General features: G+C 37.4%; 1 protein-coding gene across 1 annotated transcript; it reads left to right on the top strand.

Annotated features, from left to right (window-relative positions):
• The first annotated feature begins 6,315 nt into the window (after positions 1-6,315).
• Positions 6,316-19,100, top strand: LOC109067758 (endoglucanase-like). Its single transcript, XM_042730457.1, has 5 exons — positions 6,316-6,629; positions 9,252-9,302; positions 14,612-14,911; positions 18,540-18,699; positions 18,953-19,100. The coding sequence occupies exons 1-5, from the start codon at positions 6,566-6,568 to the stop codon at positions 19,098-19,100; spliced, it is 723 nt and encodes a 240-aa protein (XP_042586391.1). The 5' UTR covers positions 6,316-6,565.
• The last annotated feature ends 608 nt before the right edge of the window (positions 19,101-19,708 follow it).

Here is a 19,708-nt window from a genome sequence, read left to right as displayed (position 1 = left end):
GAGAGAAGAGAGGGAAAAGGAAAGAGAGGAAGTGAGAGGAGGAGGAAAGATAAAGAGGAGGCAAACAGTGGAGACAGGAAGTGAGAGAACAGGTGAGGAGAAAGGAATGCAATGGAAATGAGAAGAGACACAAAGAGAGAAAAGAGATGAGGAGCAAGGACCAGAGAGGAAAGGATACAAAGATAAAACAGGGAGGGAAAGTAAGGCCAAACAACTACAATCTGTGGAAAGAGAACCAAAAGAAAAAAAAGCAGGGCAAGAGAAGCAAATCACCTTGCAAAGCCTGCAACACCCACTATGGTGACCCAAATGACCCTAAGGCTACTGAGGAATGGGTAAAATGTGATCCATGTTCTGCCTGGTTTCATGAGAGCTGTGGTGAAGAGAAGGGTATCTATGATGACGATGGTTTCATTTGCAAAGACTGTGTTTGAAAAATGTTTTCATCACACACACACAAATCAGTTATAAATTTTGAATGTGAATTTTTGTAATTTGCACATTTCGTTCTAAATGTATTGTTCAAACACACACACACACAAACACACACACACACACACACACACACACACACACACACACACACACACACACACACACACAAACACACACACACACACACATCAGTTCACTGATCTATGTTGTTACAAAATGGACTTTTTTAATTGCACATTTGAATATGTGGGTTTGCACCCAAAAAGTATTTTTTTTTAACGGCACATATGAATATGTTTGTTTAATGCAGTTTAAATGTTATGTGGCTGTATAAGCAGTTGTGTTTTAAAATTAAAATTGATGATAAATTACTATTTCCCTTTGCAGTTTGACTGGCCCATTTTACCTGAAACAGCTGGCCCATTTTACCTGAAACTGCTCATGCAAAAAAAGTTGGCACAACTGATGTTTCAAGAACTGTAGGGCCTAAATAATTATATTTTATTACATAATTTCAACACAAAATGATCAAAAACAGTCATTATTAATCATAAATACACATGAAATAGGCATATATGGTATTGTATGGCGGAGCAAAATACTTCATCGCTCCATCTATAGCGCATTGTGATTGGATGTTACCTGCTTAAGCGATTGCATTTTCTCTTTGCAAGCATTTGTTAAATACTAGGTTAATACTTACAAAACTATAAAGTTTAAAATACTGGCACTCTTTTGTCAACTTTGGTAAATTGCAAATTCTGTTCCAGAGCATCTATTTAACGCCAGGTGAAAATACACACCCTTGATTCGGAGATATTAGTTTATGATAAATTAAACCACAAAGTTTCAACTGGCACTGTTGATGATGCTGTCAAAGCACTCAAGTTGCGTACTGTTGCCATGGTTACCTCCTCACACAATCGCAATTCCCGTTTGGGAGCACTTGTTTAATGGTAGTTAAAATGACATGCCCTTGTACTGACTTTTTGAAATATGTTTGTGATAAATCTCTCCATAAAGTGCAAAATAATGGGAAGGTTTGGTTTTAGCCAATAAATCGCTCAAATCGCATACTGTTGCCATGATTACCTCAAGGGATCGTTATTCCTGTTCTCAAGCATGTGTTTAGTTGTAAATACGTGCCCTGATTAACTGAGATACATTTATAAAAACTCTAACTACAAAGTGTCAAATATTGGCACTGTTTTGTCAAAGTTCCGTCCGATTATGAAGTTTTAGCAAATCGCTCAAGTCATGTACTGTTGCTATGGTTACCTCTATGCGATCGCATTTTCTCTTAGCAAGCCGGCTGCATTTACACTGCAGGTCTTGATGCCCAAATCCGATTTTCTGAATATATCCGATTTTTTTGACAACCCGCTTACATCATTTTTTAAAAGTGACCCGTATCTGATTTTTGCATTTACACTATACACTGCTGAAACTACCAAACGTAGACGTTCTGACTCGGAAAAGGAAGTAAAACAGCACGAAAAGACAATGGATGCAGATGCAAATAAAATTAAACAGTGTTTTGCTTTCCATAATATATTGAAAAGTCAACAAAAAAAAAATCAACCATCAGCAAAACATTGGTCTCGTACGGCGGAGAAAAAAGCGCTTAAACCGTGCCTCCCCATATCTCGTGAATGTCTTCAAACTTATTTATTTCTGTAACAACCCTGCATTTTTGCCTGCACTGTCTCTTCGCCCCAAAGACTTAAAAGACATGAAACCTCCGCATTGCTCCACTGTGTGTATCCTTCGTCCTCTATCACGCCTATAATAAGTCATGTGATCTCAGTTGGTGGTGTCCACCTGAGTTGACGTCACTTTTTTAATGACGTACGACTCGCATTTACTGGGAATATCCGATTTGTCTGCTTACATGGCACACGCAAATGCACGTATCCGATTCATATCCGATTTATTACCACATATGAATGAGGCCTGAATCCGATCTGAGAAAATCGGAATCCATGCCGTTTTTTTCCTGCTTACACGTTCACCGGTCACATCCGATCTGTATGGAGGAATTATTTGGTCAGATTATAAACTAAAAGTCTAAAACTAAAAGTCTTAAACCAAAACTAAAAATCTAAATTTGAAACTTAAATTAATTTGGTATTTAGGATTGGGCATTTTGTATTTAGGATTGGGCATTTTCTATTTAGGATTGGGCATTTTCTATTTAGGGTTGGGCATTTGGTCATTTAGCCATTTAGGATTTAGGATTGGGAATTTGGTATTTAGGATTGGGCATTTAATCATTTAGCCATTTAGGATTGAGGATTGGGCATTTGAAGATTGAGGATTGGGGATTTGAGGATTGAGGATTGAGGAGTGTATGCAAATTAGGAGGCGTGGCCCAAATACTGGAGGCTGGGTTTGAAATTGGCTGGTGCGCAGAGGCACCTTATGGACAGCAGAGGGAGCTCCCAGTGCTAAGGAGCCCACTGTAATGAAGCCAAAAGGAGCGAGTGAGCGGCTTGAGCGAGGACTGTGTGATAACTTCAACTTAATGACAGCTTTGTAACATTTGTGGCCTCAAACCGAGCATACAACTGATGCTTGCGCGCGCGGTAAATCACCTCCGCGAGATGAAAACAAATATCGCACGCGAGAAAACGGGAGCCCGCGAGCTCATTTCAAACTCTCGCACGCGCGTGAAATGTTCTTTGCGCGCAATACAAGCCCTCGCGCGCGCGCATGACTGACAAAAATAAAATTGTTCGAGAGAGCAGGTGAGAAGATCGAGCGCGAGCAGCTGGGGAATGATCATGCGCGCGCGAGTGCTTGTATTGCGCGCAAATGGGCATTTCGGTTCTTTTTCGTGAGCCGGCTCGTTTGACTCAGCTCACTGAAAAGAGCCGGCTCTTTTGGCTCACAAATGGCTCTTTAAAAAACAATAATGTTTTGACTATGATAGGTGTGAAAACAATTCTAGTAAATTATTAAATGAAATCATACTCACAATGTCTCACAATTTCTTCACAAATGCATTGATTTATGAAAAAAAAGAATACTATTAAACATTTGCATTTAAATTACAACTTTTTAATATATAGAAACAAAAACATTACAAAACAAATACAATCTGAATCTTAACAACATAATAGAACCAATATTAAAGAAAAATAAATAACTGAAAGGATTAAACTGGTCCCTCTTTTTTGGCATGTTATATAACCAGCATGGACTATCTCCCTAATTATGTTTTGTATAACTAGCATGAACACACACACACACAATGATGATCATATTTTTTATTTTATGAGAGATTTGCATTCAGAAATGCAAGCTGCCTTACTTTCGAGGGGCTGATGCTGTTTCTTCTCCGAGTTTGATACTGTGTGTGTGTGTGTGTGTGTGATGGCCCGGCCCCCTCATGCCATATAATTGGTTGACACCTCGTGTATGATTGACAGGAACAGAATGTGAGGCTGTTCAGACGAATATGTGCGCCTTTAGGCCTATATAATATTTTTTTTGTTCTTTGAATTAGTAAATTATTTTAAATAAAATAAAATGCATCCATTATTTCATTATTACATAATGATTTAATTTCTATAGGTTATATATATATATATATATATATATATATATATATATATATATATATATATATATATATATTTTTTTCACTTTTTTTTAAATAGATTCAGCTCTTCAGATATGCGAGCCAGCTCTCGTCGTTCACCTACAAGAGCCGGCTCTCAGAGTCGGCTCATTCGCGAACGACCCATCACTACAAAGAACATGTCACGTGCGCGCGAGTTTGAAATGAGCTTGCGGGCTCCCGTTTCCTCGCGTGCGATTTTGTTTTCATCTCGCTGAGGTGATTTACCGCGCGCGCAAGCATCAGTTGTACGCTCAGTTTGAGGCCACAAATGTTACAAAGCTGTCATTAATTTGAAGTTATCACACAGTCCTCGCTCAAGCCGCTCACTCGCTCCGTTTGGCTTCATTACAGTGTGCTCCTTTAGCACTGGGAGCTCCCTCTGCTGTCCATAAGGGGCCTCTGCGCACCAGCCATTTCAAACCCAGCCTCCAGTATTTGGGCCACGCCTCCTAATTTGCATACACTCCTCAATCCTCAATCATCAAATGCCCAATCCTCAATCTTCAAATGCCCAATCCTCAATCCTAAATGGCTAAATGATTAAATGCCCAATCCTAAATACCAAATTCACAATCCTAAATCCCCAAATTCCCAATCCTAAATCCTAAATGGCTAAATGACCAAATGCCCAACCCTAAATACAAAATGCCCAATCCTAAATACAAAATGCCCAATCCTAAATACAAAATGCCCAATCCTAAATACAAAATGCCCTATCCTAAATACCAAATGCCCAATCCTAAATACCAGATTAATTTTTGACTTGGACTTTAAGTTTCAAATTTAGATAATCATTTCATTATTAGGAATAAATTAAAATATATTCAAAATAGAAAACAGGTATTTTAAATCACAAAAATATCTGTGCCACATGAGAGGAAAAAATCGGAATTGGGTCACTTGAACCATGCAGTGTAAATGGGGCCTATTTAATGCCAGGTCAAAATACACGCCCTTGACTTACTGAGACATGTTTATGAAATATAAAACTATAAAGTGTATAATATTCACAAGGTTTCGGTTTTAGCCGATAAATCGCTCAAGTTGTGTACTGTTGCAATGGTTGCCTCCTGAAGTGATCGCAATTCCTGTTTGCGAACGTGTTTAGATGAAAATACACGCCCTTGACTTACTAAGTCATGATTACGAAATATAAAACTATAAAGTGTCAAATATCCGCAAGGTTTTGGTTTTAGCCGATAAATCGCTCAAGTCGTACTGTTGCCATGGTTACCTCAGGAAGCTATCGTAATTCCTGTCTGCAAGCGTGTTTAAACATAAATGCACGCCCTTGACTTACTGAGACATGCTGATTAAAAATAAATAAATAATAATAATAATAACTATGAGGTGTATATTGGCACTGCGTTGTCAGCATACAGTCTCTGTTTGCGAACCTGTATTTACCACCAGGTGAAAATAGCCTTCAACAGTGATAAAACAATCATTATTAAAATATGTTTTACGAGAAAATACTCAGTTTTTCTACCTCAAAATTTCACATACTTGCCATTTATTTGCGATTAGTTGTGAAATGCACTAGCAATCACTTAAGTAACCCCAACAGGTTTTTCTTTTTTTTTTTTTTTTTTTTTTTTTGCAGAGTCGGCTACTCAAAAAAACTGGTCCTGTTTGTTTACTAACGTTAGCGGATCAAGCCTCATCCGCACCGCGCCCTTCTGATAAGTTAACCGTGTAAACAAAGAATTAGCACAGGTTGCGTTTTGAGCAACAAAACGTGCCTGAAGACAGATATGACATTCAACTCCTGAACTCGAGTGCGTGCTGCTGCGTTCCCCCGCTGGGTGGCTCAAGTTCAACAGTAAAAGCCTTCCTGGAAAAAGCTTTCCTGAACGTTAAAGAGGGAACTTCCCCAGAGGTGCGAAATGGATGAATGGAGCTGTGTCTGAAAAGCCCAGCACTTCAGGCAAAGGTGGGTTTCTAGTGAGCTGAAAGCCAACGCTGAAGCCCAAAGCCGCTGCTTAAGTAGGCAGCTCGCTAGGTTTAAAACCAGCTCCATTCATTACGTTCCCTCTCAACGTTTAGGAAACGTATATTGAGACGTATTATTTGGGGGGTTGGGTGGATGTTCATGGAGGTCAAGAAACCTTGCTGTGTATTTAAACACTAATTCTAAAGGAAAAAGAAAATGCATCAGTAGCGGAAACGTCATGCACTGCGCTATACGGCACGCAAACCTATGTGCTTTAGTCGAGTCATAATATGTGTCAAGCGAGGGAGGGATTCCCAGTGCATCCTCCGTGCATGAGACTTCAGTGAGAAACCAGCGAGACAGACTTGCAATTGGATCCTACACAAGTCAGTCCCACATGTGGGTGGGCGGTGGACTCAGAGCTGCACACCCAGTAAAGTAAAGTTTGTACAACAAAAGCTTGCGGGGAAGTTGCACATGCGAGCGCACGCGAATTATACTTACACCTCAGTCTACACGCGCTAAAAGTGGAAACACATTTCGGACCCTGTTTAGCTTTCATTTAAGACACAATGAGGTCGTGCTTGTGGATTTTCGTCCTTGGGAGTTTAATCGTGACTGGAGTCAAGATGCAAGGTAAGGGTTTACTTAAACTAGTTTAAAATCACATTTAAGAGATTACTAACAAGAGATACTAACATTTGAAAGTTTCTCTTTTTTATGTTTAAACACTTGTTTAGTGTTACCCATTCATGAAGTGATGTATACTTTTAAATTGAACATTTTAATTCTATAATGTATTAATTTTGTATATAAAGAGAGACTTCTGGATGAAATGGGAAGCATACATGTCTCTGATTTTGATAGAGTGAGTCTGTATGTCAGCTCTAAGATCACATGTTTGAGACAGAAGCACTATTATTATTATACATGCATGATTGGAAATCCATACAGTCTGGGTTGAATTTTTGCTGGTCACAAAATAAAACCCTCAGAAATGACTTGTTGAAGCTGTAAAGCCTACCCAGCTTTTCACAGCTCACTGCATTTCCCCCTTTGTACATTGTGTTCTTGACTAACAGCTTCAGCCGCTCAGAGTCTCAGAATTACTTCATCCTAATGTTTCGCACTTTTTAAACGTTTACAGGATGTAACCAAATGTTCGGGATCTGGATTAAAAAGTTTCTGTCATTAAAAATCCCATCTAAATATGATCTTTGGTGATTTACAGGCCTGTTTATCGCTAATGTGTCAGATTTCCTCCAGATGTAGAGGAGAACATGCATTTCGCTCACTGCTGTAAACTGAGAAAGACTGAGGTGTAGTCTCAGAAATTCAATCCAGTCCCAGATGTAGACCACACCCTGTATGGAGAATATGGTGGAGTTAGGGATGCTTTTGATGCACCCGAGAGAGTTTGCGTGCCTCTCTCCAAATCTGAGAGACGCAGCGAGGCACATGCATGGCCACAGCCCTGGATTTCAGTATTCTGCTGCGCAGAGAGAAGCTCTTTGTTTGGTGTTTGTGTGGACAGGTGTGTTGTCCGACTGTCCTTCTCTCTGCTCTAGAGTAAACTTCCTTTGTGTCTCTTAATCTGACAACTACCAACTGTGCCAACGGCATCAAATAAAAGAACGGCTGTGGAAATTAAAAGCTTGAGAGACAAAAATAATTTAAGTCATTAGCAATTGTGCAAATGCATGCAGGATTTCACTCCATTCGACGACACAAAAGCCGCTGAAACATGACAACCTTGAAAGAAGGTGTTACATAATGCATCTGCGTCATTTTATAACACAAAAGGCATATGAAGACATGATGCATGAAGCACTGGAGGTCCATCGAGTGAGCCGGCTAATAAATCAAACAAAACCAATGGTGGACTAAACATACCACTGCATTTGCATTGAAACTGAAGATGCATCTGTTTAAGATCATATCACAAAACATATTCCTTCATTACAATGTTGACAAGCAGTCAAGAGTTTGGATGCATCAGTTTCCCACATTTTAGAAAAATAGTAGGCTAGATGGATGTCCACTGAAATCAAAATTCTGATTAATACTGAAAATAATTATTTTACGTTACATTTGATACCTTTCATTTTACATTTGATAATTACTTTACATGCTATGACTGATAACCAATAAATGGCACATTAAACTCATTTATTATCCTATTTATGATAGAAGTGAAAAACAAAACACTAGTAACTAAAATCAGTTGTTTTAAATGTAACTAGTGACTTTATGCATCACAACATTTTAATGTAGTGCATGGAATAAATATGTTATTTTAAACTATTGGTGCCGTAAATCATTAATTTTAAGTATTTTAATATCATTGAGATATTGTTAATGTATGGAAGGATATTCCGGACAGTTTTCAAAAGGAATTGCAAATTTTTAGTTGCATTTTCCATATGAATGGATTTGTTAATATTTTGATGACTTTTTGTCATTATATTTTCTGATTTCATGTTAAATTTAGTAAGTTTAGTAATTTTATTTATTTGACTTTTTTTGCTATTTTTTGTTGTTTATAAATACATCTTGAAAAGGAAAATTAGAAAAGCTGCCTTGGAAACTACCTGAAATAAAATAAGTTTTTCTACATTTTATTTATATTAGTTAACATTTATTTTATCTCAAGTATGTTGAATTTTCTTTTAATGGCTTAAGTTTTATTAAACTGTAATAACCCTGACTTTAGATGACCATAAATATAAAAATAAGGGAAAATGAGCATGCACAATTCAATATCTAATTTAAAATATAAAATATCACATACTGGTTGATATACTGTATATTGTTAAATATTAATGAACAATTTAGTACTAATATATAGTGAATCCATAATAGTAAAGTCATGAAAACCAAACGTATGACCGGTTTTATGAATGAAGCAGATATTTGTGCATCTATTAGTTCTTTAGGATAAAGCTCGCGTGATATAAGCCTGTTTTGTTTTGTTGTTTTTCACGTTTCCATCATATCTTGTGCTGTAATAACTCTGACCACACCCCTCTCTGATGAGCCAAAGCAATAAAACGGAGCAACAGCAAGATTTTACGGCTCTCACGTCAGGTTTATTTTACAGTTTCTCATAACAGAGATCTCACACTGTGTTTATTCAGCTCAACCCGTTTGACGGGGTCCAGTATATATCACCTGCCATGCACCTGTGTCGTTTTTTTATTCCGATGATAAAGATGATAAACGTGGGTTGCTAATTTACCTTTTTATCTTCATATCCAGATTCTCCAGCAGATGACCTTGTGCCAGAGGAATCAGCCGTTCCTGATGAAGGTGATGATAAACTTTGTGCAACTGAATTTACAGCAGGAGATCTTGATGCTAAATGCAAAAAACAAAAACACAAATCATGCATGTTTAGGATAAAAAGTAAAAAGAATCATGAGAACTCTCGACCTTCATCGCTGACGTCAGAGACTGTGAGAGTGTGCAAATGTAGTCAAATCAGACAGAAGTCAACATGGTCACAGTGTTTATGCCCTCATGCTCAGAAACCATCAATAAAACCAAAAACAGAAGGAAATACGAGCTGGGCAATATTAAATACGGGTCTGGTATTGTATTGTCTGAGTCCTGAAGGAAAAACAGTTGAGAACGGTGATATTACACCATATCACTAGCAGCACAAGATCATTTTCATGGTGCTAATAGTGGATACCGATTGATTTCACATCCATCGTTTGTAGGATTGCAAAGTGCTCTCTTTATTAGTACGTTCATATCATAACTGAGAAACTTTCACTAATGTTAAAAAAAAAAAAACGTGTTTAACTGTATTAATATGTAATATACACATTCTCATAACTTTGAGAGAAAATGTTCTGAGATCGACAGTGATGTTATTGAGATCCTTATGATGTTATTTGTATTTGATGAACATAATAATAATTATAAAAAAAAATCATTATTCAGAAAATGCTTAGAATATTAAAACTAAACATTCAGGTAACATTTCATTTTGGGTGAAAAAAAAGTTAGTAGAAACATTTTTATAACCTTTAACTAAAAAAAAAAAACAGCTTCTCTAAAGAAAACTGGACTAATATCCTTAGCAATAAACATTTGAATAACATATTTGGGTTAAAAATAAATGAGTAGAACATTGGAAGAAACTTTTTTGTAACCTTTCAAAAATGAAACATTTGAAAACAATGTTTCCACAGCTTCTAATAAAATCAATGCATTAAGTTTACACACATTTTTAAGTAGATTACTCACAAAAACATGATTAAGCATTGGTCTTGGAATCAATTACTCTGATCTATTATTTCAGTTAAAATGAACCGCATAGAGCACATGATAATTGTAATGTAACTCATATAAACTTAATAAATAACTAAGCCATTGTTTATCACTGGTATTAGTGCAGTCATTGCTCATATGGTAAATGTGATCTAAACCTTCATGGAGCCAAACACAAGCATAAATTCATAACAGAAACTCAAATATAACAGCTCTTACCCTTCACTAGAAACATATAAGATAACACTTACTTTCAACATTTACTTATCTAGTGCTATACAAAGCACAACTGCACATCATTTTTCAAAGTTATCAAGACAAGCTACAAGTTCATTAAATTACTACAATAATAAAAAAATAAAAAAATTAAATGCTAAATGTCAGTTTACACTTTTAATTGCACAATATTAAGTAGATGTAATGATCAACTTTATGATGTCAAAAGAACTCATCAAAATAATGTAATAAGGTTTAATTAACTGCATTTACGCAAGTTTTATAAAACCATGCATTTATTTAAGCGGTGGTAGTAAATTCTCTCAATTTCTTTTTAGAGTACAAATGAACCTTAAGAATCTAAATAAACACTATTAAAAATAAAGGTTCTTCACTGACATTCATGCATGCTTCCACTCTTTCCATTACACAAAAGTTTCTTTACAGTAAAAGGTTCTTTAGATTATTAAAATGTTCTTCACATTAAGATAAAAATGTTTCTTTTAGGAACTGATCACTGAAAGGTTCTTTGAGGAACCAAAAACAGTTCTTATGACATTTTATCTTTATTATTAAGTGTGTATGTGATCATGAAACCCTTCATGAATTCATATATGTCATGTTTCCTGCTGCCAGAGCCGTGATTTTTGGATCCAGTCTGTTTAGCAGATTTCATCATTATCTGATTAAACAGAAATAAGTCTGAAGCCAAAGCCAAGTCATTAACAGACTCTTCTGTAAGCAATCAGGCAGATGGAGGCAGAGGAGAAAGTGATGGTGAAATGAGTTCATTAGTTGTGTATTTTCTCCAGGATTTCTGACCAGCATGAATTCAACAGGTGTTTTTATCCCAAAGCAATAGAAAATTTAACCCTTGAGAAAGAGATATCATCTTATCTCCAACTTACATATGAAAGCATCAGCACACAACATGAGATTAACAGTGATAGAAATAATATATAAAATGATTGAACTGAATACACTGCAGGTCACAAAATTTGAAAAATCTACATTAGTTATTATTTAAACATTTTAAGTTTCACATTATTAATTTATAGACATTTATGATGTGAAAAAATAAATTCTATTTCAAATAAATGCTGTTCTTTTGAACTTTTTATTAATCTGTGAATCTTGAAAGATAAAATGTATCACAGTTTCCGAAAAAAAAAAAAAAAAAAAAAAAAAACCACAAAAATTGTGCAGGACAACTGTTTTTCAACATTGATAATAATCAGAAATCAGCATATTAGCATATTACAATCATTTCTGATGGATCATGTGACACTGAAGACTGGAGTAATGATGCTGAAAATTCAGCTTTGATCACAGAAATAAATTACATTTTAAGATATTCACATAGAGAACAGCCTTTTTAGAATATAATAATATTTCACAATTTTTACTGTATTTCTGATTAAATAAATGCACCCTTAGTGAGCAGAAGAGACTTTGTTCTGTAAAATGGCCTCAAAATGTTCTCAAACAGTGGCATCATACGATCGAATGAGGGTTTTTTTTTAAATGTGTGCCTGTATCATTACGATTCCCCACCATTTTTAAAGCGTTGGCAGTGATTTCTGGCTCTCTCCGAATGTAAAGCATGGAGCAAAAAAGTCTGGGCTTCAGGAACGGCCTGTTCTGAACTTCATCTTTGTTCAGAGCATGAAAGTGAACGTTTTGTTAAAACTGACTATCAAAGGCACTGATTCTAAGGTTTTAGTTGGATTTAGTAACTAGTTGAGTGTCTGTTATTGCCAGACCTGTGCAGAGCTGAAACAGATCAACATGACTTCATTAAATGCTTGCATTTTTGTTTTATTTGCTTAGATATTTAAATATCAGATATATTTCCTCCAAGTTTAAAGGAATAGTTCACCTTTCAAATATTGCCATACATTTTTTACTCACCCTCATGTAGTTCCAAACCCGACTGATTTTCTTCCCTGAAACAAAAAAGATGCATGCATGAAGCTTCTGTCTTTGCATACAGTGAAAAGTGTATTTCAAGTTGTGATGGGAAACATGTGATGGGAAACACTGTTGATTTTCTCATGTCATGTGGAAACAAAACGGCATTTGGGATTTGAGAGGAAGATTATCAATAGTGACTGAAATTTAATCGGTTCTTCACATAAAACATCACAAAAACTTCAATAGACTGGGAATAAAGTGCTTGTTTGGATCATGAAAGCATAGCAAACAACTGGATGAGGATGAGTAAATAACCAATGTTTTAAACTTTTAAACTATTCTATAACTTTTACAGTGATTTTACTGCAATTTTTATTTTTATTTTTTCACGAGTAAGTGGAGTTTTTATCTGGGATAACAAAAAAGAACACTATTAAAAATAATTTTTAGTAAATGAAATAAAGCCAAAATCAAATATTGGATGAAAATCTTAAACTTTATGAACATAATTTAAAGGTTACAAGTATGTTTCTTAAACTTTGTACTAATTGTAATTTTTACTCAAAATTAACATTTATTTGAACAACACTTATTTTATTTTTATAAACATTAAAATGTCAATTTTTTTTGTTTAGACTATAGAGCTATTTAAAGATTACAAAAATGTTTCTTAAATGTTGAACTAATTTTATTTGTAGCCCAGAAAAATATAACGTCATTTGAATGTTTATTTTTAATATTCTAAGGAAGTTAAAATGTCCATGTGATTGTAACGTTATTTAAAGTTTACAAAAGCATTTCTTAGATGTTCATCAAGTACAAATAACATCGTAAGGACATTTTGAAAATTTCTCAACATTATTAGAGGGTATATCAAATATTAATAAAGGTATAAGAATTAGTGGTCGACCGATATTGTTTTTTTTTTTTTTTTTTTTTTTTTTGACTGCCGATGCCGATATCTTAGAAAGCAGGGGTGGCTAATGGCTGATATAAAGCCATATAATTATATTTATTTTAATTGATATTAGAAATTTGAAATCATTTGAAAATTGATTTAAAATTATTTTGTAAAATAAACACTTTAAACTACAAACAACATATCACAAATAAATCAATAAATTATAAAATTAAAATTAAAAAAAAATTAAACTGTAAAAAAACATAAAGCGCAGCATAATTTAAAATCTCGTGTGCATTGGGGGAATCATATTTTTTCCAAATAAAGCCAAGGTAACTTTAAAATCTCGAATTTAATCATCAAAACATAAAATCTATGACATGAATATGACAGTGGGCAAATGCATAAAGCACAGCATAATTTAAAATCTCGAATTTAATGTTTAAAGCATTCAATTTGCACAGACTGAAAGTCAAGTAAAGAACACGCAGGATACAAATGCACACTTTACAAAAATCTCACAACTGGATCCAACTAAGTTTGCAAGGTTTGTGAAATTAAATTTCATTAGCCATTCAAAGATTTGTTTAAATGATGTACAGTAAATGCATATTTGCTGAATGCTGACAGCAAATGACAAAGTATTATAATATTTGCCTTTCTATTACTAATAATATAAAAGCAATAATTATACTACTTTTTTTAATTCCTTTGTTTAACAGTTATATTGGATTATTAGACAGACTTCTATCCGTATTAGACAGAACTGTTAAGGACAACGGCAAACAAGAGGGAGAATGTGAACACTGTGGTGTAGGCAAAAAATGACAAATATTAAACAATGTAATAAAAATGTTCCATAAACATTACTTTAAGAACATTTTGTCCTAATATTGATATAACTTTTAAAGAATGTTAGAGAAAGTTGTGACCTCTGAAATCATGTGATGGGAAACACCACTGATTTTCACGTATCATGTGGAAACAAACCTGCATTTGTGAATTTGAGAAGAAGATTATCGGTGAATAGAGTCTTAAATTTAGTTTGAATTCTTGCATGTAAAGTGTCGTTCAATCCTCATAATGAAGCATTCCTCTAAAGCTGAAATAAGGGTCTAGAACAAGTTTGTTCTTGATAAAGCCCCTCACTGGATGTTTCTGAAACACAGAACTGTCCCGACATGTAACATATAGATATTATATACGCTGAAAACACAGCCACAGGAGATTTAGCGCCTGATTATGTGATTTATGGTCAGTGAGGAGAGCTTCCACAAACGTGTCTGATTGAAAGATTTTTATGTTTCAGCTGCAGATGCTGAAAAACCAGCTGAAGATCCTGCACCTGAAGAAACACCAGAGGAAACACATGAGGAAACACCTGAGGAAACACCTGAAGAAACACCTGAGGAAACACCTGAAGAAACACCTGAGGAAACACCTGAAGAAACACCCGAGGAAACACCTGAAGAAACACCTGAGGAAACACCTGAAGAAACACCTGAGGAAACACCCGAGGAAACACCTGAAGAAACACCCGAGGAAACACCTGAGGAAACACCTGAGGAAACACCTGAGGAAACAGCAGAAAAGGCAGCAGCTCCTGCAGGTTAAACAATACAGACATTAAATTAAAACACTTTACAGTGATTTTATCTTGAGTAAGATGTGTTTAATAAAATATAGCTATTAAAAATCAAAAGCTGAAATATCATAAAAATATTAATAAAAATAAAGTATAGATACTGTATAAGATGAAAAAACTAAACTTGGCAGCTACTTAAAATAAGTTGACACACTAAAGTTACTAACTGGAAAAAAATAAAAGCTGAAACTGAGACCAGGGCAATTATTAAGTAAAACTCAAATTAAAAGCATAAAAAAATGTTACTTAAAAATAAAATAAAAAAAGTCAACTTAAAAAAAGTATATATTGATATACTAAAATAACTAAAACTTAAAAAATAAAAAGGAATAAAAACTATATAGACATATTAAAAAACTGATAAAAAGTGTAAAAAAAAAAAAAACTAAATTACTAAAACTAACTAAAATTAAAATAAACAGTTTTTGGTATCTCCCGTTTGTGGAGTACACCAAGGAATTCTGCGGGCTCACAGCCAAGACGCTGTCGGATGACTTCACGCTCAACTCTCTGTTCTGGATTGGGGCCAATTACCATCGGCCCGTGGACCTCTCAGACACCACTGGACTGAGTTGGAGGGCAGGTATCCTCCGGTGTCTGGAGAGTATCCGGCTTCGATCCAGAAACACCCCGCAGTCAAGTCCACGGGCCATTCCTCAGTCAAGCCCGCCGGCCACTCCCGCATCAAGCCCAGAGAGGGCTGCTGTTCCCACGTCTTTCCTATGGAGGGAGCCAGCCCCTGGGTCTACTCCAGTGTCGGCTCCAGTCCCTGAGTCCGCGCCAGTGTAGGCTCCAGCCCCTGAGCCCCCTCCAGTGTCGGCTTCAGTCCCTGAGGCTGCTCCAGTGTTGGCTCCAGCCCCCAATGTAAGCTCCAGCCCCTGAGCCCCCTCCAGTGTCGGCTTCAGCCCCTGAGCCCCCTCCAGTGTTGGCTCCAGCCACTGGCCTGCTCCAGTGTCAGCTCCAGTCCCTGATGTTGGCTCCAGTCCCTGAGCCCGCTCCAGTGTCGGTTCTAGCCCCTGCACCTGCCCAGTGTTGGCTCCAGTCCCTGAGCCCGCCCCAGTTTCGGCTCCAGCCCCTGAGCCTGTTCCATTGTCGGCTCCAGTCTCTGAGCCTGCTCCAGTGTTGGCTCCAGCCACTGGCCTGCTCCAGTGTTGGCTCCAGCCCCTGAGCCTGTCCTAGTGTCAGCTCTAGCCCCTGAGCCCACTCCAGTGTTGGCTCCAGCCACTGGTCCTCCAGTGTCTGCTCCAGTGTCAGCTCCAGTCCCTGATGTTGGCTCCAGTCCCTGAGCCCACTCCAGTGTCGGTTCCAGCCACTGGCCTGCTCCAGTGTTGGCTCCAGCCCCTGAGCCTGTCCTAGTGTCGGTTCCAGTCCCTGAGCCCACTCCAGTGTCGGCTCCAGTCCCTTAGCCCGCTCCAGTTTCGGCTCCACACTGGCCTGCTCCAGATGTTGGCTCCAGCCACTGGCCTGCTCCAGTGTTGGCTCCAGCCCCTGAGCCTGTCCTAGTGTCGGCTCCAGTCCCTGAGCCCACTCTAGTGTTGGCTCCAGTCTCTGAGCCCGCTCCAGTGTTGGCTCCAGCCCCTGAGCCTGTCCTAGTGTCAGCTCCAGTCCCTGAGCCCGCTCCAGTGTTGGCTCCAGCCACTGGCCTGCTCCAGTGTCTGCTCCAGTGTCAGCTCCAGTCCCTGATGTTGGCTCCAGTCCCTGAGCCCCTCCAGTTTGGGTCCAGCCACTGGCCCGCTCCAGTGTTGGCTCCAGCCCCTGAGCCTGTCCTAGTGTCAGCTCCAGTCCTGAGCCCACTCCAGTGTCGGCTCCAGCCTCTGAGCCCGCTCCAGTGTTGGCTCCAGCCACTGGCCTGCTCCAGTGTCAGCTCCAGTCCCTGAGCCCGCCCCAGTGTTGGCTCCACCAACTTTGGCTCCAGCCACTGGCCTGCTCCAGTGTCTGCTCCAGTGTCAGCTCCAGTCCCTGATGTTGGCTCCAGTCCCTGAGCCCGCTCCAGTGTCGGTTCTAGCCCCTGAGCCCACTCCAGTGTTGGCTCCAGCCCCTGAGCCTGTCCTAGTGTCGGCTCCAGTCCCTGAGCCCACTCTAGTGTTGGCTCCAGTCTCTGAGCCTGCTCCAGTGTTGGCTCCAGCCCCTGAGCCCGCTCTAGTGTTGGCTCCAGCCCCTGAGCCTGTCCTAGTGTGGGCTCCAGTCCCTGAGCCCACTCTAGTGTTGGCTCCAGTCTACTGGCCATCTCCAGTGTTGGCTCCAGCCAACTGGGCCTGCTCCAGTGTTGGCTGCCACGCCCCTGAGCTGTCCAGTGTCGGCTCCAGTCTCTGAGCCCGCTCCAGTTGCTGTCTCTGAGCTCCAGTCCCCAGCCACTGGCGCTGCTCCAGTGTTGGCTCCAGCCCCATGCCCTGAGTGTCTGCTCCAGTCCCTGAGTGTCCGGCTCCAGCTCCTAGTCTCTGAGCCCACTCCAGTGTTGGCTCCAGCCACTGGCCCGCTCTAGTGTTGGCTCCAGTCTCTGAGCCTGCTCCAGTGTTGGCTCCAGCCCCTGAGCCCGCTCTAGTGTTGGCTCCAGCCACTGGCCCGCTCCAGTGTTGGCTCCAGCCACTGGCCCGCTCCAGTGTCGGCTCCAGTCCCTGAGCCTGCTCCAGTTTCGGCTCCAGTCCCTGATATCCACTCCAGCCCCTGAGCCCACTTCAGTGTCGGCTCCAGTCGCAGGTGTTCCCTAATTAGTTCCAAGTGTGTCCATTTATTTTCATGATTAGTCCCATAATTTAGGCCCTGTGTGTTTCAATGTCGAGTGTCCGGTATTGTTCGTCAACCCCTCGGTCTATGTGTGTGTGTGTTCCTGCCTGTTATTTTGATAAATAAAGACTGTTGATGTTAATTCCCTTAGTTTCCGCACTCCTTCGTCTCCGCCACAGGCGAGCCGTGAAAACTAACTGCAAGTAAATAAAACTACTAAAAATGATTTTCAGTAACTGAAATAATGATGAAATAAAATAAAAAATAAATATTTATTAAAAACTTTAATGAAAATGAATGAAAAACGGAAACATTTCCTTGGCAACTAACTGAAAAGTTTAAGTTTTAAGTGCTCCTTTCATCACTAAAATTACTACCTGGAAAAAATATATATAAAAAAATAAATATTAGATAACTTAAAATGAAAACCAGAATGTTGCCTTGGCAACAAGATGAAACAAAGTTAATGTAACTGGAAATAAATAAAAACTTAAATGGAAAAAATAAATAATAAAATAAATATAAAATAAAAATAAAGCAAAAGCACATAAAATTGCTAAAATAAAACTAAAATTGTAAAATATAAAAATAATAGCTTATTCAAAACATGAATAAAAATAAATAGTACATCAATAATTCTAAAATAATATAGTTTTTTGCACAATGCAAAGGCACCCTTGTTTTCTGTGGTAAAATCACTGATGAACTGCTTTAACTGGCTTAATGCATACAAAATGTCAATGTTCAATATATATACATTTTACATTTATTTACATTTGATAATAATAATCAGAATAAACAGTTAGTCTGTTAGTCAATGCATTATCTTTATAACGCAGCATTACATATGTTGTCTTTGTGTTAATAGAGCCTGAAGCTGAAGACACAAACCCTGACACAGGTACACTTCATTTACTACAGGTTTCACCAATTATTCAGTCACCAAAGAAAATCAAGATGTGCTTTAGTGTCGACCCAAATCATTTTAACCCCAGACGCCTCTTCACAAAAACGCCAAAGAAAAACAAGCAAAAGAAACAACATAAACATAAACACATCAAAACACAAAAACAAAAAACAAAAAAACAACACACAACACCCAGAATAAAGATTCAAAACAGCCACAGAAACCTGACAGATCAGGACATTTTAAAAAAGGAGTTTCTAGCAGAGAACATGTCCTCAGCCCTGAAATATTTCATAGCCAGAAGCTGCTCTTTCTGAATGCAATCTTTAATGAAATGATTTCAAAAATCCTTCAAATATCCTGTAACCATGAAGGCCTGGAAAAGTCATAGAAATTCATCGGTCGGTGGGCTGGGAAGCCTGTAATAATCGTGTGGTTTGGACTATGACGTATTTTCCTCTCTATTGCCGTTTCGCTGAAAAAACAGACGCAGAAGATCAGACATGCTGGTCTGGCAACTAAATTAGTTCAAGTTTAAATACTAAAATTACTAACTGGAAATAAAATAACTAAAAATATAAAAAATCATTCACTAATGGGAAAAAAAACTGAAGAATATAAAAAAAAAAATATTAAAATAAACATCTAATATAAATATTAGTTGAAAAACAAACTAAATGGTGCTTTGGCAACTAACTAAAATAAATTAATAAATTAAATAATAATAAATTAAAGCTGAATCATTAAAATTACTAACTGAAACTGAAAAAAAAATCATGTTCAGAAACTAAAATGAAGCTGAAAATTTTAACTAAATTAAATTAAAAATAAAATAAAAAATAAAATGAAATGAAATGAAATGAACTGAAATGAAATAAATGAAATGAAATTAAACCATGAAACAAAATGAACTTAAAACCAGAAATTTTGCTTTGGCAACTAAAAAATTATCTGTTGAAATAAACTTGTTAAAGAACTAAAGTTTCTAAAGTTAACTGGTAATAATAATAATAATAATAATAATAATAATAAACTAAAACTAAAATTATAAAAAATAATTTTAGTATTTGAAATAAAGCTCAAATATATTAAAATATAGTAGATACAAACCTTGGAAACTAACTGAAATA

Source organism: Cyprinus carpio, chromosome B9 (genome assembly GCF_018340385.1).
Source record: "Cyprinus carpio isolate SPL01 chromosome B9, ASM1834038v1, whole genome shotgun sequence".
Taxonomy (NCBI): domain Eukaryota; kingdom Metazoa; phylum Chordata; class Actinopteri; order Cypriniformes; family Cyprinidae; genus Cyprinus; species Cyprinus carpio.
The sequence above is the reverse complement of the archived record's forward strand: the minus strand, read 5'-3'. Positions and strand labels throughout refer to the sequence as shown.